This window comes from Sardina pilchardus, chromosome 15 (genome assembly GCF_963854185.1).
Source record: "Sardina pilchardus chromosome 15, fSarPil1.1, whole genome shotgun sequence".
In the NCBI taxonomy this organism is placed as follows: Eukaryota; Metazoa; Chordata; class Actinopteri; order Clupeiformes; family Clupeidae; genus Sardina; species Sardina pilchardus.
The window spans coordinates 8,331,622-8,355,621 of NC_085008.1; the positions used below are offsets into that span (position 1 = coordinate 8,331,622).

The window sequence follows — 24,000 nt, forward strand, 5'->3', positions numbered from 1 at the left end:
TCCTCGGCCATGTCACCTTTCCCCTCACACGCCCCACCTCCAGCTGCCCTTCCTACCCTTAGTGTCAGGGCCACCTCTGGAGCCCACCTTAATGTCACTAGGCCGTCAGGCACTCTGATACCTCTGCAGCAAACTCTCACCCCTGTGAGGAAATCAAGCGGCCTCTCAGGAGGTAAACCCATCGACACACACACACACACACACACACACACATTCACTGAAAAAGTGAGACCTTTGCATCAGCAGTAAGGTCGAGAAGTTGCCCAGGTCTCGAGTCAGCACCCCCACCCCAAGGCTGAAAGAGAAGCCTCCCCTCCTCTCCTCTCCTCTCCTATTGCTGCCTCCTTCCTCCTCTGCTCTGCCTGCGGGCAGCAGGAAGTTGTGACATTAAAGTCAAGCGCCAGGAAAGTACGGGCTCAGCTTTGCCGGCTGACAGCCTTGGACAGGAGGAGGCTCCTTCGCTAGACGAGAGACTCATCAAGACTGTACGCATCTATCTACCCCACTTTTTTTTGGTGTGCTGCTTGGTTCAAAAACAAAAGGTGGTGTCCTGCGATGCGCTATGATCTGGCACGGAGAGTGCCAACTCATTAGGTGGTTTCGGGCACGATCCCCAGGTAGCTGGCGCGTACGGGACTCCGAGACGGACCCCGCTTTTGATCTGGCACAGATCAGCGGCAGAACCCGGGGTTCCAGAAGAACTCGGGCTGGCGTCAGCAGCTACCTGGGTCCTCCAGAAGAAAATAAAAAAATAAAAAGGTGCTGAATGACAGACAGGCTGGTGTTGCTTCCGATGATTTTGCACTCTCGGTTTATTTACAGCGGGGGAACTGCTGTCTGCTTGCAGTTTTAGAAGTGAGGAGACCGACACAAAGACAGAGGGCGAGAAGGAGTGTGAGACTGAGGAAAAAAGATCAAGAGAGAGAGAGAGAGAGAGACAGAGACAGAAAAAGAGAGTGAGACTGACATTACAGTACGTGAAAGGAGGGAAAGAGTGAGAACCATCAAGAAGACAGACAATGTGACGAAGTGAGAGAGAAAGTGAGGGTGTTTTGTTTGTGTGTGTGTGTGTGAGTGATTGAGTGAGAAGTAAGTGCGTTTTGGAGGTGAGAGGTAGCCGGTCAGAGCACTGGATGGGGTTGAGGGGGGCGAGGGGGGTTGAGGGGTCTCTCTCTCTCTGTGTTTACTGATGGCAGATCTGAGCTCCGCATCGATCGCTGGCTCTCAACAAAGGCCCCTTTTCCAGTTCAATAATGCCGCGCAGTCAAATGTTATTCAGTATTGACCTCGCCCGCTCTTACTGCTGATCCGACATCATCAGAATAACAAACACACACACACACACACACACGTACGTACGAGCATACACACAGACACACACACACACACACACACACACACACACACACACACACAAACACACTCACATGTGAACCATCATGCACATGAAAATTGACACACATGTAAACAAACACGTTTACACACACACACACACACACACACACACACAATCAATCAAAATCACGACCAGCCAATCCCCAAGGGGAAAACATAGATTGGAATGGTGGTCGAGGTGGCCTGATCAACCAGGGTGCCATGGCAACCTCACTGAGTGACAGCACTGAGACGTGCCGCGGTGCGAAAACAAGAATCGAGCCGACGTTAGGAAGGCGTGGAAGTGTGTGTGTGTGTGCGTGCGTGAGAGACTGGAGAGGCCGGTGCAGCCGCTTGCCTTTCCCTGTTGCCGCACTGTAGGTCTCGTCTGTGGCGTCTGTCTGCTTGATAATAATAATGACGGCGGTAGCGGCCCAGAGGGCTTTGACTGCACATCTTATTTAACAGCCTGTTAGGTAAAGCTTCCGGCGCTGGCACATGCTGACAAATCACACACATTAGCTCTAATGCACCCCCCCCCCCCCCTTCCTGCTCTCTCCATCCACACACCTTATCAATCCCCCCACCCCCCCTTTCGTCCTCACGGGCCCCTGACGTGGGTGTCAGTTACTGTGCTTGTCACCACGCTTCCATTGGCTCCCCCCCTCCCCCAATCCATTCGCTTGTTCCTTCGCTGCTGCTGTGATCAATCCGCACACACGCGCACACACACACACACACACACAGCCCTCTTTCTTCCAGACGGGGGAATGAGGTACCCACCCAAAAAGCACTCCAGCAGACAGAGAGAGCCATGGGTAATTCTGTATGCGGGAGATACTGCAGCTAAAATCTGGCACGGGGAGAGGAATTAGCCCAGGCGATGAAAATCCAGTTTCGCTACACGGAGATGATTTCGCTCCATCCCTCCTCTCTCTCTCTCTCTCTCCCCCTCCCCTTTACTCTCTCGCTTTTTCCTTTCACTCTGGGAAAAGTTTCGGTTTGTTTTTGACTGGCTCCATCCAAAGCCAGCAAGCGGCTGATAACATTTAAACACCCTCCTGAATCGGAGAGATATCCCTCTAATTCTCATCAACTTTAATTGGGGTTGTACGCTTTGTGTTTGGAGTGTGGGACGGCAGATGTTAGGCCACAGCTTACAGACCCAAGCCATCCGAGCCAGAGAAAAGACTTTCTCCTGCAGTGACATGCTACATGCCTCTGACAGCCCACGTGAGAACCACATCTAGCCCAGCACCGGCCCACATCGGGGCCAGAGGTCACCGATTCCCTGCCACTCTGGGGTCAAATAAGAGGGGGGTGAGAATCAATTGATATCTGGTTGCTTAATGCAATGATAAAGCCGCTTTCCTAGAGAAATGGAGGTCTTTACATGTTGTTTCTTAAACTATTCCCCTGTTGGCCCTGAACACTTGTACACAGATACTGTACATGTCAATTACTTCACCATTCATATTAACATTATGTGATGCCTTCTCATGGTGACAAACAGGTACCATCCAACCTCCTCCATCAGTGAGTGGCCCTAGCCCCCTCTGGTCCGTCTGGCTGGTGTGTGTGTGTGTGTGTGTGTGTGTGTGTGTGTGTGTGTGTGTGTGTGTGTGTGTGTGTGTGTGTGTGTATCCAGGTAGTGCTAGTGTGTTCTCAGGGTGAATGAATGGGCGTCTCAGAGGCAGCTGACAGCCTGTCTAAAGCAGCTGGCTCTGGCGGAGTGCTCTGGTAGCTGTGTGTGTGTGTGTGTGTGTGTATGTGTGAGTTTTCTGTCTCCTAAAGACAATGCAGCGACAGACTCCACAATAAGCTTCACTCTGATCCTGGCGGAAGCCTGGATGCAGCGATATTTATGACACCTGTCAGACGCTCCAGCCAGGGAGGGAGACAAGCACGTGCGAGACACACACAGACACGCACACACACACACACACACACACACACACACACACACACACACACACACAGTGATCACTAAAGAGCCTCTCACACAGCAGAAATGGCTTCACAATACAAGTGGAGAAAGAAAGACAGACAGACAGACGGAGAGACAGATAGAGAGAGGGAGAGAGAGATGGCAAAAGAAGTGAAACATCACGACAGAGAGAAGGTAGACAGGTAGAAAAAGAGAACAATTACAGCTTTGACAAATAAGGGAAATGATAGAGAGAGAGAGAGGGAGAGAGAGAGAGAGAGAGAGAGAGAGAGAGAGAAAGAGAAAGGGAGAGTGTGTGTGGGGTTTCCATTTGCCGTATGATCACCCTAATCTAAGGAGGAACATTAAGATGTGATTCCATCTCCTGCAAAGGCTGATTAGCACCTGTTGTCTTCCCAGTGCGTACATTAGCAGCGGAGCGGGGAAATGAACTGTTTTGCACACCGTCTCTAAGTGTCATGGCTTGATAGTTTCTGCTTTATCACGTTTTATTTTTCCTAAAACACACGCGCATGCACACACACACACACACACACACACACACGGGCGCGCACACATACACACATACACACACACACGGGCGCACACACATACACATACTCCGGCGGAGCATATGGTCAGGCCCCAATTTTCTGTGTATCAGTGAATGAAAGGGACGTCTCTCCTCTTTACTCAGTAAATGTGCCAAAGCAGGTATGGCACAACCAATCAACATCCCGACTGTCTCCAGTTGGGTACGAGAGAGAATCCGGCAGAGCAAAAGCTTTCTAAGCGAGCAACTCCCCTGTGAGCTACTGCCATGATGGGCTGGAAAGATATTTCTGGTGCCTGGCTACCTTAGCACACACACACACACACACACACACACACACACACACACACACACACACACACACACACACACACACACACACACACACACACACACACACACACAGCTACATATATATAAAAATAAAAAGGCGACAGACTGCAAGTTCAACAGGAGTGCAGATCCAAACAGAAGACCCAAGGCAGAGCCAAAAGTAGCTACTGCTGGTTGGATGGGAAGTCTTCCCTCGTCAGCACCCATCTCCCAAGGTGAAGATGACCAGCCAAACTGGGCATCAATGTTTAATACACTATCCCAGCTCAATTTAAGCACTGTGGTGTATACACACACACGAGTAATCACTGGCATCCCTCCATAAAGCCCAGACATTATAGAAACGTATTATAAATACAGGGAGTGTGCAGCCAGGGGGGTGACTACTCTTAGCTTCGGCAGGATAGTCTGTTAGGGACGCTCAGGTAAATCATTCTCACAATTAATGGAACAATGGCCACGGTCGAAAATGAGGACTTGGGTACATTAAGCTGGAAATAGCCACTGTTGGTATTGAAGTAAAATGTGTATTAAATTTAATGCATTGGAGTTCCATTTTAAAAGTCCCTGGGGTACAGTGGACTGCAGAGGACTATCATTATTCACAGCGTAAAAGAGAGAGCGAGAGGAGAGAGAGAGAAAGAGAGAGCGCGAGCGAAAGAGAGAGAAAGAAAAAGAGAAAAAAAGAGAGCTAGAAAGTATGTAAGTTTATCCTTGTCCACAGTTACCGAGGAACCCACTTATTTTCATTTTGCTTCCACAAGGTCTCTGAGGTTTTTTCTTCTATTATTTACTCGCTTTCCATTTTAGTGAATCTCTAATTCATGACTCCTTTGTCGGGGTTGGTCTTTGCTTTATTTTTAATCAATTAAATCCACTTCATTTTAGGAGCGTTTACCCCAAGAGTGAGGGCTGATGACTACATTAAGCTTGTGCTAATTTCAGGACCAATGAGAGCTCTCTATGTGCGTGCACGGTGGCTGCTCACTTATCTGTCAGAGTTAAAGATCTAACAAGCCGTGTGGATTTGGAATGGCTCCACTCTTTAATGGATGCATTATGAACCTTTAATTTCAAGCTCTGACGCTTCGAGAGACGGCTGACGTGATGAGCCAATAGGCTGGTGTGTATGTGTATGAGTGTGTGTGTGTGTGTGTGTGTGTGTGTGTGTAAGAGCATGTGAGAGAGAGTAAAGGAGAGAGGGAGAATGAAAGTTCCTGTTTAATGAGTGTGCATACTGCATAGGCATGTGTATGCGTGGGTGTGCAAGGGTGCAAGTCTGTGTGAATGATGGCACTTTTGAGTGCGTGGGATGGAGTCTGTGCTGACCAGACACACTGATCACTAGCTGTTAGCGGCTGTGTGATTTCACTGATGTTCTCCTAGATGACTTCCTCCTTTCCCCTTTTACTACAAAACAACAAAATCTGAACGTTTCCTCGAGGCATCCTACTCTCAACAGCTCTCGACATCACAACAGACCGGCTCATTAAAACAAACCAAAAAACAAATGAATTTCACCTGCTGTACTCGCAATAGGTGCACTCCTAGCAGATCACACAAGAAATAACAAAGCGGCAGAGGAAAAGCATAACACAACGCTCAGACCATAATAATTATTTCAAATCTAACAAAGCTCTACCTTGTTACAAAGTGATTTTTAAGCACTCATTTCAACAGAATTGTACAACAGAAACAAATGTGTTGCATTGATTGGTTAGAATGTCTGACATGTTCCTAGGGCACATGAAACTGACGCTGATGAGCCTTAGGCTTCTTTAAGAAAGTCAAAACAAACAAGTTTAATGCTAAGCTCCTTTCCCGCTACTGAACAATAGAAAACCTTCCGCTTGCCCCTGGTCAGTGTGATCCCTTCCCAACAGGGACAGTCTGCTGTTTACCTGTAGGTCAACCGTAGGTCTAATCCACTCAAACCACACCTGATGGAGTCAATCGGTAAGGAGTGTGTGTGGACTGTGGGTCTCGGGTCACTCATCTCAAACACTGGTCTAATTATATGGCTCCGGCTGTTGACGCCTTGCTTGTTTTTTTTAGGTATTTTTTAAAGGCCGTGGCTCTTGAGGTCTAGTTTATAACACAGCATCTTTCCTCACAAACTCCCAGATGCAAGGGAAGGGAGGGGGTGAAGCATGTGAGCGTGCGTGTTTGTGTGTGAATTTATGTGCATTGGTGTGTGTTTGTGTGAGTGTGAAGGGATGGATTGGAAAAACAAGAAAATAGTCAACAAAAAAAAAGAAAAGTAAGTTGGTGGAGGTGATGCTTTATAATTAATGTGAATCGCTCCCCTCCCCTGGTGGCAAACAGAGCGCCCATCTGTCCCGCTTTATCCTCTCCGAAATTTACCACTTTAAATGGAAATGACTTCCCTTTGTAGGACATCAACAAGCAATAATCCCTCACTGGCTTCCTTACAGTAGGTAAATGCAAAGGAAGAAAATATTCTTTAGGAAGGCAGCGGAACTCATGCATTCTTTATCAGGATCCCTCCTCTCTCTCTCTCTCTCTCTCTCTCTCTCTCTCTCTCTCTCTCTCTCTCTCTCTCTCTCTCTCGTGAAAGCGATGTGGTGCGCCATGCTCTCACTGGCTAGGGGTTACGACCACAAAGCTGGAACTAACAAATAAGCCGTGGCGGCATGTCATGTACGACACACAGCGTGACTGGAGGAAATGTTGATTTGAGAAGAGCCACTGGATTAAGCTGGGAGTAGCTTCTGTGCACGCTCATATGGAATGAGGTGGAGAGGGAGGCGGGTGGGTAGAGTGCAGGGCGTTACTTTTCCACGGAATTAACACGACACAGTACAGTAAGCTACAAAAACAAACAAATATGTAAATATTTATATATCTCTCTGGGAGCGCTGATTCAGCTGATTTTTCTTTCCACGGGCCTCAACTTCCCACGTCTGACCTGAGGACATTCCAAACCTCCCACAACTGAGTCAGGCCCACTTTCCAGTGCCCTATACCAGCTCTCCAAGACATTAATTCACAGCCAAAGGCTCATACTTCACATTGACGTGTACCTTTTAACCAATTCATGTGACACGACATATTCACCCTACAAGTTCTAGTCAGTTTCCCACAGTTTTGTCACTGCCTTATGGCTCATTTTTGATCCTGGTCATTATGTGATGTAGCCGTACAGTACATGCTATTTGCTGTGTTTTTGTTTTGGGAGTGGTAGGCTATTGAGATGTGCCATCCTTGGCTTCTTTTGCCAGAGGGGCACGCCTTAGGGAGCTTGGTGTTCAGTGCCTACCTCGTACTCCTGGGAGAAGCGCAGGCTGTCGTTGGCTTTGAGTCTGTCGATGTGGTCGGCCAGGTCACACGTGGAGATGGGTGGGTGCTCCCTCATTCCTACAACAGAGACAGAAGCTGTCAGATACTCCTCACATACGGACAGGTGTTAGTGCTGCAGCACAAAAAACAATAGTGTGTGTGTACAAACACACGCACAGACACATACACACACACACACACACAGATAAACAATAGTAATGGAAATATACACAAATAGACACACAGGTAACTACTACTTTCACACAATGATGAGCCACAAGATGACGCAGATGCTTGTGAGGAAGCTTTGCGCCCGGTGAGTGAAACAAAGAGATAGAAAAAAACAAGTGAGGTAGAGGTAGAGAGAGAAAGTGAGAGGAGAGAGAGAGAGAGAAAGTGAGAGGAGGAAGAGAGAGAGAGAGAGAGAGAGAGAGGGAGACAGATGGAAGAGGAGAATGAGTTCTGACACAGCTGTGTAACACCATGCTGTGTAGGCACACAATTGGTGAGGTGGGTGAGCGAAGGCGCATGCTCATTGGCCGGTGGTGCTGCAAGAGAGCCTGGGGAGGGGGAGAGGGCTCCGGCGCTGAGTGAGTACCAATATGTCTGCCTCCAATATCACCCTTCTTACACTACCTGCCATAAGCCTCATAAACCCCAACCCCTTAACTTCAGTACCTCTCTCTCATGTCTGATGAGCTTTATCTTTTTAATTTAAAATGTTTTTTAGTTTATTCCTCGTTTCAGATCTGAAGCTACAGTGCTGACTCCCGACCTCATCCTCCCACTCGCTCTCTCTCACAACCATCCAGCTCGCTTCTGGAATGTTCTCGCCGATGAGCGCTCAGACGAAGCCTGTGGAGAGGAGGTGGGGGGGGGGGGAGGTCGAGGGAGGGGGGTGGGTGATGGGTGTGGTGGTGGTGGTGGTGGTGGCGGCGGACAGCCCCATGTGTGTGTGCACTGTAGCGTGACTTAAACTGCACAGCCAACGGTGCAGTTGGGTGGTTTGGCCTGGCATGAAGGGGCCAAGAGGAAGGTGCCCCCATGACATTCCAGAGGGGAGAGAGAGAGAGAGAGGTTGAAAAAAAAGGGAGAGAGGGTGTGTGAAAGAGAGAGTGAAAAAAAAGAGCATGAGAGAGAAAGTCAGAAAAATAGAATGAGATAAGAGGGAGGAAGGAGGATGGGAGAAGGGTCATTTCAACCAGCCATCACAGATGCCAACCTTCAGGGAGGTTTTGTCCATTTCTATTGTTTTTAGTTGACATCACATTAATATGAAAAATTGCACTTTGGCGTGCAGACAGAAAAGAAAAAGGATGACTTTGGATGAAACACTCATCTTCTGTCTGTGATTATTTTTCCGTCAGCATGTCAACAAAGAACTGTGGAATAAGAAATGACCCTTCAGATAGAGAGCGGAAGGAGGGATGCTAAAGAGATAAGAGACGAGGAGGAGAGAGAGAGGAAAACGGATGAAAAGAGCACAGAAAAGGAGGTCTGGAAACTAACTTGGAGTATTCGGGCAGATGGGGGCGCTGGAACCTGCGGAGAGAAAACGGGGGCAGGGCCGTTAACAAAAAAAAACCAAAACAAAAAAGAAATAATTAACGGGAAAAACCGACCGCCGAACAGTAGCGCCCCCAGTGCAGAGACAGGAAACAGGGACAGGAATAAATAGAGCGACGCAGAGAACAGTGCAGTGAAGTTCTGAGAGGAGAGAACAGAGTAGAGGAGAGACGGACAGGAGCTTAGAGGCCAAGATCTGCCTGCCTGTCTGTCTGGGGCCGTCTGGGTCTGAGTGTTTGGTCCTGCCCTTGAGTCATATGTTACCAAAACACTTGCAATTCTGTAGCAATTCCCAGAGCACCTTGAAACTGGGCCTGGAGAACTTCTGTAGTCTGGTTCAGAAAAGCTCAAGGGCAGATATATGCATGAGTGTCTCATGGTCACTTAGGCTTCTTTTCTCTTTCTCTCCTTTTGCTTTCATATTTTATTTATTTGGCTTCTATTTTCCTTAGATTTCAAGTTAGGGATGGTACAGAGAGGTTGTGTGTGTTTGTGTGTTTGTTTGTGTGTGTGAGAGTGAATGGTGTTTCCTGAGACCTGGGAATCTATTACATCTATTTATATCAACACATCAGAAAAACATTTATGCAAATCTCTCCTACACCTTCCACCAAAGGTGAGCAGAGTGGAGGCACAAGGTTTTCAAGGGAGATTTAGCTTTTGAAACACCCACAGAGAGTGAGAGTTTGTGAAAGAGAGAGAGACAGAGAGAGAGAGAGAGAGAGAGAGAGAGAGAGAGAGAAAGTGAAAGAGGAGGAGAAGGAACTGGAATCTGGGAGTGGAAGACGAAGCCTACTGTAGTGCAGGCGGGAGAGATCAAGAAAGCGAGAGAGCGAAAAAGAGATAAAGAGGCTCTCCCTGGTGACTCAGCCCAACTTAATTCCTTCTTCCGAGTTCAAAGCTCACTCTCTCCACAATGAGTTTCTTTAATTAACCAGTTGGGCCTGTAGCTCTCTCTCAACAACCGCCACCACCCTCTCTATATCCTTACAAAAAAAAAAGAAAACCTGTTGAGAACGGGTGACTTACGGTTCACATCCACCCGGAGTCCTTCAGACGAGAATGAGGATGGAGGTGACTAATGCTTTATCTCCACATTAAAAAGGCCAAACGCAGCACCTTGTCTACCTTCTGGATCTTTCTAAATGGCACCATCATTACTCTGTCAAAGACTAGCATTTCACGGCGGAATTGGCAGGGAAACAAACGAAAAAGAAAAAAAAAGAAAGAAAGAAATCAGACTAATGGTTTTGCGAGAAATAGTAAAAGGTGTGTTTCTATACCTCTCGTTTCACTCGAGGAATGCAGGCGGCACAATCCAGTATACACTTCTGGGCAGCTCTACTGTACGGCGAGTGCACAGAAAGCGCAATGCTAATATTGGCCCGCCGCTGACTGACACCCAGCTAATTGAAAGTCGTTTCTCATTTTGGGATGGTCAGTCCGGAGACTGCTCTTGTTCTCCATTGGACTCGTTTGGCGGAGCCGAACAGGTTTCTTAATTACACAGACAAGTGGAAGCCTGAGCACCTCCAGATGACTGCTGCCGCGGGAGTGTATTACAGTGAAGCGCACGGGCCATCCTCAAACCAGACCAGACCTCTGTTGATATAGGACAGAACACAACAAGGAATTTCTCTCTATGAAAAGACATACCTATAGAAACGTTTCACTATATCAGTAACCTGATCACTAAAGAAATTGTGTGTGTGTGTGTGTGTGTGTGTGTGTGTGTGTGTGTGTGTGTGTGTGTGTATGTATGGATGTATGCATGTATCTAACATCAGCTACACGTGCATATGTAAATGTAAATGTATTCATGTGCGAGTTAATAGCACAAATAAATCATGTCCAGTCTATAATGTATTCATAACAAAATTACCTGTAAATGCCACTCAAGAGTACCTGGTGTGGTATGTAAATTATGCATGTGCCACATCGTATCATTATCGATATACCAGTGGAACTCCTTCGCATGATGACAATCTGTCATATTGCGAAATTAGTGATATAGTTCATGACATGTTTACACATGAACTGCAAGGTGGGCAGCTTACATGTAGAGCAGGAACAAGCATGACTGAATGAAAAGAATATTCATGTTCAGGAACAAGTTTTACTTTTATGTGCTTGCATGGCTCTCAAGACTGTAAGCTGACGTGACTTGTAGCAGAGTAAATGATGAGTAGTACTATTTTGTCATTTATAGTGCAATCACCAAAAATACTATGAAATATTGTGATACAGTTTCAAGGTTTGTATCTATCGCCCATCCCTAATGTGAATAGTACAATATTCCAAATCACTCCGGTACCACGCACAGCCTGATTAGGTGCAGGTAGAACGCAGGAACATTTAAATAGCAATAAAAAAGGATCGCTCTACCGCACACTGTTGACTTTTACTCGCTTTCTTTCAGAGCGAACAACGCGTTCCGCATTTAGCGTCCTCAGGTTCGCTCAGGTCTAAATAGCGCAATATTAACAGCAAATGCCTACAGTATATGCAATATGTAAATCCATGGCCTTTACATGAGGCTGAGACATATGTTCTGCTGTCCACCTACGCTGCTTCAGTTCTGACCTCTACAGGGGACACACGTTACCTCCAGTCAGCCTCTGTGTGGAGCGCTGTGCCCTTAAATGGTCGACGGTTTGGCTGGATATGTCACTGGCCGTGTTTCCAGCAGCTTTTCAAAAAAATGTCTTTTGAAATGAAACTCATAGAGCCACAGGGTGACCCGACCGCCACCGCTGTAAACGACATCCTTGCTCTAAATCTGCGCACACAACTGTGAACATACAACTTTGTCCTCACACACATGACCCAGGTTTACTGAGCGTAAGCAACAAGCAGAGAGAGAGAGAGAGAGAGAGAGAGAGAGAGACAGAGAGAGAGAGAGAGAGAGAGAGAGAGAGAGAGAGAGAGAGAGAGAGAGAGAGAGAGAGAGAGAGAGAGAGACCCGGATTTGGCGACCGCATTAAAAGGATGATTAACACGACTTGGGCGTCCTCTGCAGCCGTCTGTGAAGGTCAAATCGTGATTAGGGGTCAGAGGAGCGCTGTGCATTCGCCCATCTTGTTAACGTCAAGCAAATCTCACAGATGAGATGAGGCCAGGGCCACTAGTCCACATGGATGGACATCAGAGCCTGAATAAGTGTGTTCCGTGCTCCCTTTGTTATTAGGCTGCAGACAGAGGGAACTAGCTGGAGGTTGAGCAGAAGGCCACTGATTGTGCCACAGGTGCACAGGGGACGTGTGGGAGGAGGACTGAGTTGATGTCTCCAAAGGATAAGGCTGGCTCAGTCTGAGATAATAACCAAAACTATACTTTTTGTGTGTATGTGCTTGAGTGAGACAGAAAGACAGAGAAGGCACAAGAGAGGGAGAGAGAGACAGAGAAGTGAGTTTTTGAAAAAAAAAAGAGAGAGTGAGTGTGTGTGTATGTGAATATGCCAGAGAAAGAGAAATCACAAGAGAATGTATGTGTGTGTGTGTGTGTGAGAGAGACAGAGAGAGAGATGGAGAAAGTCTGTATACCAGAGAAAGTGAGACCACAAGAGAATGCGTCAGTCTGTGTGTGTGTGTGTGTGTGTGTGCTGCCACACCTTGTGTCTGGTAGTTGAGTCTTCTCATCTCCACAGGGTCGGAGGAATGAGCCAGCAGACAGTCCTTCACCCCGGTAGAGTGCTCGTCTTTGGTGGAGGGAGACGTGCGCTTCCTGATAGGCACACACACATGCAGAAATCGTGAAAAAGAAGAACACACAAAACTGTCTCTCTCTCACACACACACACACACACACACACACACACACACACACACAAACACACACACACACAAACAAAAAAACCCCCACTATAATCCACACACAGAAACACAGGAAAACATGCACACGCCCATAAACACACAAAGACACACACACAAGAACATGTAATGCATAAATACACACATTTGTAGATGTATGATTAGTTTTGTGTTGTGGCTACTCAAGAGGATGAAAAACAGGCAAGGCAGAAAACGTCTGCCGTCTAAACACAGCCCTTGAGGATAAATATAAACATGGAAGAGTGCAATCACACCTTCGGAGTTAGTGTAAACACCACTTCTCCTCACACTGAAGTTCACTACCTTGGGATGATGTCAGAGTCTCTGCACACACACGTGCCAGTGCTAATTACACATCAGTGTGTGTGTGTGCACTTTTGAGTGTGTGTGTGTGTGTGTGTGTGTGTGTGTATGTGTGTGTGTGTATGGGTGAAAAAGTGGCTCTTCACTCCTCACAGCTGGAGGCAAAGTGGAGCTGCAGCTTTTTGAGTTGTGCTCTTTCCAAAACCTTTAATTTCCCAGCAACCAAAGAGCGCAAACAAACAGCCTGCGCAATTAGCAGCTCATTCAGGTGTCAGCCAGGCTGGCTAATTACGACAGCCAGACCCAAAGCTCTGCTATGGCTATGCTAACATTTCCCAGAGAAGCAGCTGTTAGCAGCCACTATGCTAACGCCTTCCAGAAAAGCAGATGTATAGCAGCCGCTACGCTAACATCGACCAGACGAGCAGATGTTAGCAGTCGCGGTGGTAGCAAAGCTGCTAATCCTGCTAATCTGGGCAAGGGTAAAAGTGTACAAAGAGACAGACAGGGTACACATGTGACTCAAATGCTTGTGAGTGTGAGGGGAATATTTTACATGTCAAATATCAATACACATCCAGTCAGTGTTTGAGATGAGGTTTAAGAATTGGGATTTATAGCTTACTGTAGATCCCTCTGTACTTTGGCTTGGAATGGATTATATGGTACAACAGACAACACTGAACACCACACTGTAAACATACACACACAAAAAGGCCCTAATTTGAGGATGATATAAGGATATTTACATTTTGATTCAACCAGACATAAGTTCTAACGAACCACTAACTAACACACACACACACACACACATTCATTCTGTATCAGTAGCCTACCTTTTACCACCATTCTACCACCCTCAAAGTATGGCTATCACACACACACACACACATACTTACACACAAACACAAAGACACGGTCACGTCTAAACCCAGCCCATCATAGAGATCGTGGGTATGTGACAGAGCCACAGCACACACGGTGACATGAACAATGGCATCAGTCAAACGCAGGGCCCTCTTCTGTGCCTGCGGGAGGCTGACAGTGAGGGACGAGACGGAGGCGGAGGGGCCATCAACGCTCACACACTCACAACGCACAGCGGGGGACGCAGAGGCAGCAAAACAGCACAGTCAGAGAGAGAGGGAGGGAGAGGGAGAGAGAGAGAGAGGGAGGGAGGGAGGGAGGGAGGGAGGGAAGGAGAAAGGGAGCAAAACAGCACCAACACAGAAGGAGAGAGAGAAAAAGAGAGGGAGGGAGAGAGGGAGCAAAAGCAAGAACACATTACCCACCTTTCCTGTTTGCTGTGTCCACAGAAAAAAAAAAACAGGTGCACAAAGAGATGGAGAGAGGGAGAGAGAAAGAGAGTAAAGAGGGGTAAAGTTCAGAAAGAGAGATATATAGGCAGGAGGAGGAGAAAGGGAGAGAGTGCGAAAGAGAGACAAGGAAAGGAGACAGGTGAGGTGGAGAAAGGAAGACAGATAGGTAGAGCAGGAGAAAGAGAGAGAGAGAGAGAGAGAGGGAGAGAGAGGGAGGGAGGGAAAAAAGGGAGAGAAAGAAGATTAAATTATAGGCTGTCAGCAAGCACAGATGCCACCCAGCACCCCCCACCCTCTTCCTCCCAAGCCAGTGTGGAGGACGGTAACAGCACCTGACTTACGAGCTCTTTACTTACAGCACCCCCTCTTCCACACGCACACACACACACACCATCTCCCTCTCTCCTCCACCTCTCCTTATTTCCCTCAGCCTCCGGTTTTATTCAGATGTCTGCGCTGACATTTAGAAAATGAGGTTTTCCTCCGAAGGCCCCAGATCTAAATCCCTGCTGCTGTGATAATCGCATACACGTACTTTCTTCCATTTTTCAGTCTTTCTAATATCGTTTTTCCCCCCTCTCTTCACAAGGCTTCCCTCCTTTACACGCAGAAAAACGAGGGGGGAAGAAGAGGCAAGAGGAGGACAAGGAGGCGCCCGAGGCAGTGGAATCGGTATGGGGAAAAGGGGGCCGGAGATATCACTGGCGCTCGCGTAGGCTTTCTGGGGCGCTCGCGCATCACCACCGCCGTTTGTCGTTAACGGCCCACTGCGGGTGCTGATGGGGGGGGGGGGGGGGGTGGGTGGAATCGGGAGGTGATGCCGGGGGTGCCGCTTTTCTGCCGCGCAGGTGAATCCAGGTCGCTGGCTGTGGGTTTGCTGTTGCAACACGCGTCTGGCCGAGGCAACAGACGCAGCAGTTTTTTGGAGACTGACGGCTTTGAACCACAGCCCCTCTGGCTAGAGCCCGTGAAGATGGAGGAGAGGAAGGGAGAAAACGGGGGGAATCAGCCAGCACAGATGCAGATATGATGAAATGAGGACAAAGAGGTATATTTTAAAAGAGGAGAAGAAAAAAAAGAGAAGACATAAAGACAGAGAGGGAGGGAGGGAGGCAGATAGAGAAAGCCATGAAGGCAAGTTAGCTGCCTTCTGCATTCTCCTACATTTTCTTTATAAGGCCAGGTGACACACTTAGCTTTTTTTTTCCCAGTGGCCGACGGCTTCTTTCAGAAGCATCGGATTTTCATTACTTTCCTCCCAGGGAGAGAAAGAAGGCTGGGCCTCCCTGCCAGCTCCAATAAACATTGTGTTCTTTAATTTCGAAAAGGTCACCCCATTAGCGAAACACTCATTAGGTGAAAGTTTTACGGTATTGTCGGAGCGGGAGCAGGAGCCGGGGCAGGAGAGGCCAGGAGCGGAGAGACCGCGAGTGGCGAGATCTCCCGAGCTGGTCTTTCTCCATTTCACTGCTGAGAGATGAGGGAGGCTCAACATGAGGGCCTCCGGCACTAGGCAGACTGGCCTTCACTAATATGTCATTTATGACTTATTCAGGCCTGCTGCACACACCATAACTTTATCTTATCTCTTGACTATCAAATAATTATGCCTTGAATGATTCAGACTTGTGGTAGAATATTACATCTACACACATACACACACACACACACAAACGTATGGATGGAGTTCAGGTCAACGCGGACTTTAGGTTTAAATCCGGTGGAGGCAGTACTTGGGGGAGGGAACAAAGAAAAGAAGAAGAAAAAGAAGAAAAAAAAGAGAGAAAAATCTACATTAACGGTTTAGCATTGAATGACAACAGCTTCATCCCTGGAGCTCTTTAAAGCCCCGTGCCCTTGCCGAGGAGCGGAGCGAAATGGCCGGAGCATCTCTTGTCCTTTAGAGAGAGATTCAGGTGAAGTGGGGACAAGAGCGGGAGATTGAGAGGCAGATAGAAACGGAGGAGAGAAGAGCAAAGAAGACAAAGAAAGGGGGCATGAGTTAATCAGGCAATTTTTCTAAGAAATGTCACAGGCTACTAATGGGTTTTGGAAGTAAAGTCAGTGGACTTAAGGGAGAGAAGAGAGAGAGAGAGAGAGAGAGAGAGAGAGAGAGAGAGAGAGAGAGAGAGAGAGAGAGAGAGAGAGAGAGAGAGAGAGGCTGAGGAGGAAAAGATGGAGGGACACTAAAAAAGAAGACAGAGAGAGCTAGACTGAAAAAAGCAAGTGAAAGAAAAAGAAAGACAGGGGACGACAGAATGATGGAAGAGAGAAAGGCTGACTAACCAAATATAAGTGAGCTGAGGGAAGGGGAAAGTATATTGAGGAAGGAAAAAAAAGAAAACTAGTGGAATAAACACAGAGGCAGAGAGAGAGAGAAAGAGAGAGCGCCACTGGCACACATATCCAGTGCAACAGAACGGGACAGGGAGCAGCCAGACTGTGCATCACAACAGAGATGTCATTATTAGCAGAGCTAGCGCCAGGCTAGTGAGTGAGAGAGAGAGAGATGGAAAGATGGAGAGAGAGAGAGAGAGAGAGAGAGAGAGAGAGAAAGAGAGAGCATGAGGTGACTCAGCAGAGGCCTCTGTCTTGCCCAGGGACAGTCGCAGTGCGCTAGCGCGGCAGCCAGAGACGGAATGGGGGCCACTGAGGAGGCCATGGCGAGCCCTCCCGTGGCCCGCTCGGGGCGAAACAACGACAACAAACAAACACCAAAACATCCTCCGCGTACAACACCCTCCATGGCAACCGGGCCCCCTAATTAAAATGTGCCAGAGCAAATACTGGGTTTCCATGTCGCTTTGGGATTGCATCTCCGGACGAGATCCTTAACAAAAAAACGAATGAAGACATTACTGGTGAGACATCCGATCCGATAATGGCTTTGGAGCTTGGCACAGATTTAAGGGTAGAGCAGAGATCAGACTGGAAGCAAAGAGGCAGCTGCGGCAGGGCCTAATGCAATACTTGGACAGAGTTCTATCAGGCTGCCCAAGGTGATGAACAAGTTCCACACTGTTGTTAATGCCTTTGTTGTCAATTTCCGATGCCCCACCTTGCTTAGAATCTCGGAATAACTTCAATTGCACTTATTTATTTTGCAGATACACCCAAAAGGGACTAGACAGATAAACTGTACATTTGTATTGGAACACATGTTTCCTCCTGGGGAATGGAACCCATGATCTCTTTTTTTTTCTAAGCATATTTTTTGGGGACTTTTTTTTATGCTTTTAATCAGATAGGACAATAGAGAGAGACAGGAAGCGAGTGGGAGAGAGAGCCGGGGTGGGATCCGGAAAGGACCACGGGGCAGGAATCGAACCCGGGTCGCCGGCGTGCGGTGCAGGTGGCCCAGCTAGTCGCGCCGCGGCTGGGGTCGAACCCATGATCTCTGTGTTTAGCGTCATAGTGTTCTACCAGTTGGGCTCCCCTAGCATCCACTACCTATTATCTCAGAGTTTGAGTCAAGCAGATGCCGTGCGGTATTGGCCCCATTTTAGCCACGATTCAATAAGACTGTCAAACGCTCAATATAACCTGTCAAGCAATCAGCATTCCAGTTCTGTCCTGATCAGGCTGGATCATCCGCTAACTAAACATCTCTGACTTGACTTGAGTGGAGTGGAGGGGAAGCGCTTTAGGGAGGGTGTGAAAGGAGAGTGGACCCTCACTCACCTCTTGAAGAGCAGGATGGCGATGACGATGATGATGATGAGGACCACGGCCAGCACGGGGCCCATGACCCACAGCATCTCGGGGTCCTCCGAGGTCCGGGACATCCCGTGGATCTTCACCGTCAGCGGGTCAGAGAACGGGCTCGCTGCAAACGTCTGTAAAGCACATAGAAGAGAGAAGAGAGAGAGAGAGAGAGAGAGAGAGAGAGAGAGAGAGAGAGAGAGAGAGAGAGAGAGAGAGAGAGAGAGAGAAAGAGAGAGATGAAATAACCACAACACAACTGAAATAATCATGCACGTGGCAGTTCAAAAGCCTTTGTTTTGATGCGTATAGCTGCAAGGTTAGCCATACACTTTTCAGAGAAATTCACAAGGGGTGTCTGCTTGATTATTTCATGGGCTGCTTGAGAGGAATTCAGCGCCAACAAACATGGACTGAATCAGGATTGAGCAAGTTTTCCTTGAGAATGTTGCACAAAATAATATCTTTGCCTGCTGATATGGCCTGTTCCTATCTAGGGTTTAATCACATATATATTCGCATATGTATAATTTTTTATCATTAATGATCATCATCATCATCATTACTTCCACACTACATGAACCTGAATAAATAACAACAGAGTTTTTGACAGCAATATAATGAATTAAATACAAATTCAAATAAACACACTGGATTTGAACCTCACTATTAAAGACAACATTGATTTTGTAACAACAATGATCTGTTTGTGCCAATCAAACATGACCCAAGGTTAACAATGGAAACTGAATTCAGGCCCAACTGACTGTACACTGACTGTGAGGACGAGGAAGGTTAATCATTATAAGCAGTTCATTGATGTCCACGGCCTTTGATGTGCTGGGTCAATCTGATTCACCTTTGGGAACTTTTGGGCTTTGATAGTGCGTATGTGTGTGTGAGTATGTTTGAGAGAGAGAGAGTCATTGTCTGTGTGTGTGTGTGTGTGTGTGTGTGTGTGTGTGTGTGTGTTACACCCCCTGAAGCACCATCCTGATCTGATGAGCTACAAAGTGTCCCATGCGCAATGTACTGTGAACTCTGGTGACCTAACCTGAACCCTTACTCTTGAAGTTTATGTTAAGCAGGCGTTACTATACTAACAACACACACACACACACACACACACACACACACACACACACACACACACACACACACACACACACACACACACACACACACACACACACACACACACACACACACACACACACACACACACACACACACACACACACACACACACACACACACACACACACACACACACCTTGCTGCTCTGACTGCTACACTCGAGCCGCTTTTCCGGGTGGGAATTATATGAAATGTCGCCATCTAACCAATTACGGCAGGACGCAGCGCAGAGGCTGAGCCCCGGCAAATCTTCAAAGCCGAGCGCTGACAACAAGCTCCCCCTCCAAAAACAAACAAACAAATCGCTTTAGCGACACAGTGTCTGAGGGCGTGTGACAGCGAGCGAGAGAGGGCCGCCGAGTGGTGCGCATCACCGGGGGCGGAGACCCTCGGCCCCGCATAAGGGGCTCTGGTGGCTACACACACACACACACACACACACTTGGGTGTGTCATGAGAGAGGAAAGAGAACATGACATAAGAAGAAAGAAGGGGGAAGTAAAAGATGGAATGATTCACAACTTTGTCTGTACTTTGACGGGGAGGTGATAAATGCTTTGATGTGACTGAGGCACATCAAACCACGATAGGTACAGGTAACCAATGGAAGTTTGCTGTAAACAAGTAAAACTTCTGCTACTCTACGGTCACATTTGATCATGTGCCTTGATCATGTGGTATCCTAAAACAAACTTAACACAATTAAATGACAGCTTACTTCTTTTTTTCCTAAGGAATGTTGTGCAAGGTATACTGTTTACATGCAACGACAAAGAATGCATGCCTTTTAGACTTCAGTTTTTAAGTTTAAGTATGATAATAATGTATAATATGCAGTTCAAGGGTATACAGCAATGTTTTCTAAATCTATTTTTATTCTAATGGGAGAGGTTGCCAATGGACAGACAACACAGAATCAGAAGTAATTCAGAGGTTAAAGACGACACAGATTTAGCCGTGCCCCAGGATATGAAAAATTATTGGCCAAAAAGATTTTGCTGTAAGCCGGCTTTCAGTTCATTCACTGGTCAATAGAAAGACCATTTTACCGCTGAAAGACTGCCACAACACGGCATGATGCCCGCATGCAGGTGCATAGTTTGTGGGTGGCACAGCTTAAAATAGCACCTGGAACCCATTGATTGTGGAAGGTAAGCAAAGGTGAAGGTAGTAACACAACGCCGGTGGGTGGACTTTATGTGGTGCTTATTAATGTGTGTGTTTGTATGTGTGTGTGGAGTGAGGGGGCTGTGCATTTTACTTCACAAATCCCGTTTTTGATGGTTTGAGGGCCAGCTTGGTCTCATTTAGGGTTGCGGTAAAAGCGGCCTGGCTTAGTTAAGTGCAGCGATGTGTATGTGTGTGTTTGTGTTGAGTGACACCCCACACTCACACTGCTGCACCTAACAGCACACATCAGTCAAGGTGGGAGGCTTACGCAACGCTTAGTGCCCACTTCTGAGGGTCTGAGGAGCGGCGTGCACACACACACACACACACACACACACACACACACACACACACACACACACCAACTACTCAGCTTACTGGCCTGTCTACACTCTCACACTCATAATCGTACTCCATTAACGTTACAAATGTACACAAGCACTCTTCGATCTCTCCCTCAAATCCACACACCTACACACACTATTAAAGTAGAACCCAACAGGCTTCAGGAGTGGTCAGCTCCTTCGGTCAGTGTCAGCACCATTTTATAATCAATTACCAAAACCAATTAACCCACACAAAAACACACATTTGCAAACCTCTCCGAAAAGGAACTGTATTGTGCATACACAATCATGGGGATATGCACGCACACACACACACACACACACACACACACACACACACAAGGAAAAGGTTCCTCGTTATCATAGTGATGGAGTTGTTTGCTTAGAGGACGTCTGCACAGCAGGGCCTGTGTGTCACATAATAGAGTTAAATGGAACAATTTGCTGGACGTAATTCACTTGAAGTGACTGTGCCCGTCATCACTTTCACTTGTGTGTGCGTGACAGGATCTGCTAGCATCATCAAGGAGAAGCTGCCTATCGAGTCTATCATTGCTAAATGCTAAGCTAAGCACTCACCTCACCATGAGCGCTCAGCTAAATGTGATGCTAACCGCTTAGCTAGTGGCAGATCACAATGCAGCGCTAACGGCTTAGCTTGGGACGGTTACACAGAGAGCGTGACCCTCTCTTTCCCTCATCGTCTCTCTCTCTCTCTCTCTCTCTCCTCTTTTCTCTCTCTATTTCTCTCTTCCACTGGTTTACACTTTGGTGGAAGTATGGCAGGGGTGACGTGAAGTGAAACTTTCTTTGAGACATGGCAGGAGCCTGTAACACTGAAGTCGTAGCACTAGAGAGCATGATGAGAAGCGGGCGAACGGGTGGGAGAGACACAGAGAGAGAGAGAACAAGGGCTGGGGGTTGAGAAGACAACAACACACTTAGCTATTCTCCAAGGGGAGACGGAGAAGTTTTTCGCGAGTGATCCATTTGAGTGGCACTATCTGATGCCGCCGAGTCCCACAGAGTGAATAATGCCCCTTCTCCAAACCTCCGCCTGATGATTTACAAATGCTGTTTACAGCCAAGTCTGCGTGTGCCCTCAGTGAGTGTGTGTGTGTGTGTGTGTGTGTGTGTCTGTCTATGAGTGTGTGTCTGTCTGTGGGAGAAAGAGTGTTGGAAAAAGATGAGTGTGAGTGTGTACGCGTCTATAGGTGTGTGTACGCAAGTGTATGTGTGTGAGTGTGAGTGAGAGAGAGAGAGAGAGAGAGAGAGGCAGAAGAGACTGTGAAAAGAGAATAGAACAGATTAGGAAATTTGGAAAAGAGGAAGGACAAAAGAGATAAAGACAGAGAGGGAAACTGTTACAGATATAAAGAAATGGAGAGATGAAAAAACACACTAGAGGGAGAAAGAGAGAGAGAGAGAGGGAGGCAGAGAGAGCCTGGGAGAGGGAGGAGAAGCACTGGAACAGAAAGGATGAAGGAGGAGAGTGGGCTACAGTGAGACTGATACAAAGAGATGCAATACACAAGTAGGAGAGTTGCATATAAAAGTGAAGGAGATAAAAAACAACGAGAAAGAGACCAGACAGGAACTGAAACAATGAGCAATGAAATAAACATGTGCTGTGTGTGTATGTGTGTGTGTGTGTGTGTGTGTGTGTGTGTGTGTGTGTGAGGACAGCAGGGTTCTGAAGACACAGTTCGCAGTCCCCCAGTCTCTGTCTCGCATCCGCCATGCTTACACCTCGCACAACACTGCAGTTTCACTCACGCTGTAAAATGTGCAGCAGTGAAACTCTCGCGAGTCTGTGTGTGTGTGTGTGTGTGTGTGTGTGTGTGTGTGTGTGTGTGTGTGTGTGTGTGTGTGTGCGTGTGTGTGTGTGATAAGAGACCCCGTCTGACTTATAGACACTGACAGCTCTGTTAGTGGCGTGGACGCGGGGGGGCCTGCCCAACTCCCACCAGTCCCCTCTCTCGCTCTATCAGTGGCAAACAGGACCAGCGCCAGAGGCCTGCCTAAACCCCCCTCCTCTCCTCTCCACCCTTACACCACCCTACTGCTCCACACTGCCTAAACCCCCCTCCTCTCCTCTCCACCCTTACACCACCCTACTGCTCCACACTGCCTAAACCCCCCTCCTCTCCTCTCCACCCTTACACCACCCTACTGCTCCACACTGCCTAAACCCCCCTCCTCTCCTCTCCACCCTTACACCACCCTACTGCTCCACACTGCCTAAACCCCCCTCCTCTCCTCTCCACCCTTACACCACTCTACTGCTCCACACTGCCTAAACACCCTCCTCTCCTCTCCAACCCTTACACCACCCTGCTACTCCACACTGCTCCCTCCCTCATCCTCTCCTCTGTAGTCCTTACACCACCCTCCTACTCCACACCGCTCTCTCTCCTCTCCACCCCTTACACCACCCTTCTTCTCCACACGGCTCCCTCCCTCCTCCTCTCCTCTCTACCCCTTACACTACCCCTGCCTTTCCTCCATGTCTCTTCTTGCCCCTCTCTACCCCACCCCTCTCCTCTCCCTCTCTGTCCTTCATTTGCTTGTTCGTTCGTTTGCCCGTTCCATCTCTCCTACCTCCTCTTTTTCGTCGCTCCCCATTCGCCTCATTCCACCCTTTCTCTTTAAGCTGCCCCAAATGTTCTCTTCCTCTCTCTGTATCATTCTCTCCCTGTCTCCTCTCATCTGAGCTATTTAGCTCACCCTCCCACTCTGCCTCTCTCTCTCTCTCTCTCTCTTCCTCCCTCTTTCTTCTCTTTTCTTCTCTCTCTGTCTCACTCCTCCCTCTCTGTCAATCTCTCTCCTCCTGTCTCTCTTTCCCTCCCCATTCCCGTTTCTCGTTTTCTGCCCATCTCACTGTCTCTTACTCAGTCTTCGCTCCCTTTCCTTTCAGCATCTGTTTCCCTCTCTCTCTACCCTCCCCTCCCCTCCCCCCGCCCTGGCCTGCTCCTCTCCTCTCTGAATGATCACTCTGTTTATATAGCCTGTTTCTTTTATCCAATTTCACACTCCCCGGCTTGTTTACCAGTCCTGGGAGCCACATAAAGCTGCTATGCCCTTTTTCCTCTGTAGCCAACTACCCTCCACACCGCACCACCACCAGCACCCCCTCACC

General features: G+C 47.8%; 1 protein-coding gene across 9 annotated transcripts in view; it reads right to left on the reverse strand.

Annotated features, from left to right (window-relative positions):
* ptprfa (protein tyrosine phosphatase receptor type Fa) overlaps positions 1-24,000 on the reverse strand; it is a 210,905-nt gene that overhangs the window by 18,739 nt on the left and 168,166 nt on the right. For 6 of the 9 annotated variants that reach the window (XM_062556610.1, XM_062556611.1, XM_062556609.1 and 3 more), the window contains 4 exons: positions 18,187-18,341; positions 12,664-12,776; positions 8,997-9,029; positions 7,468-7,565 (listed from right to left, as the gene is read on the reverse strand). In XM_062556610.1, coding sequence (XP_062412594.1) covers positions 7,468-7,565; positions 8,997-9,029; positions 12,664-12,776; positions 18,187-18,341 — 399 coding nt within the window. The remainder of the gene's footprint in view (positions 1-7,467; positions 7,566-8,996; positions 9,030-12,663; positions 12,777-18,186; positions 18,342-24,000) is intronic. The other 3 variants (XM_062556618.1, XM_062556617.1, XM_062556613.1) reach the window with 1 other exon arrangement.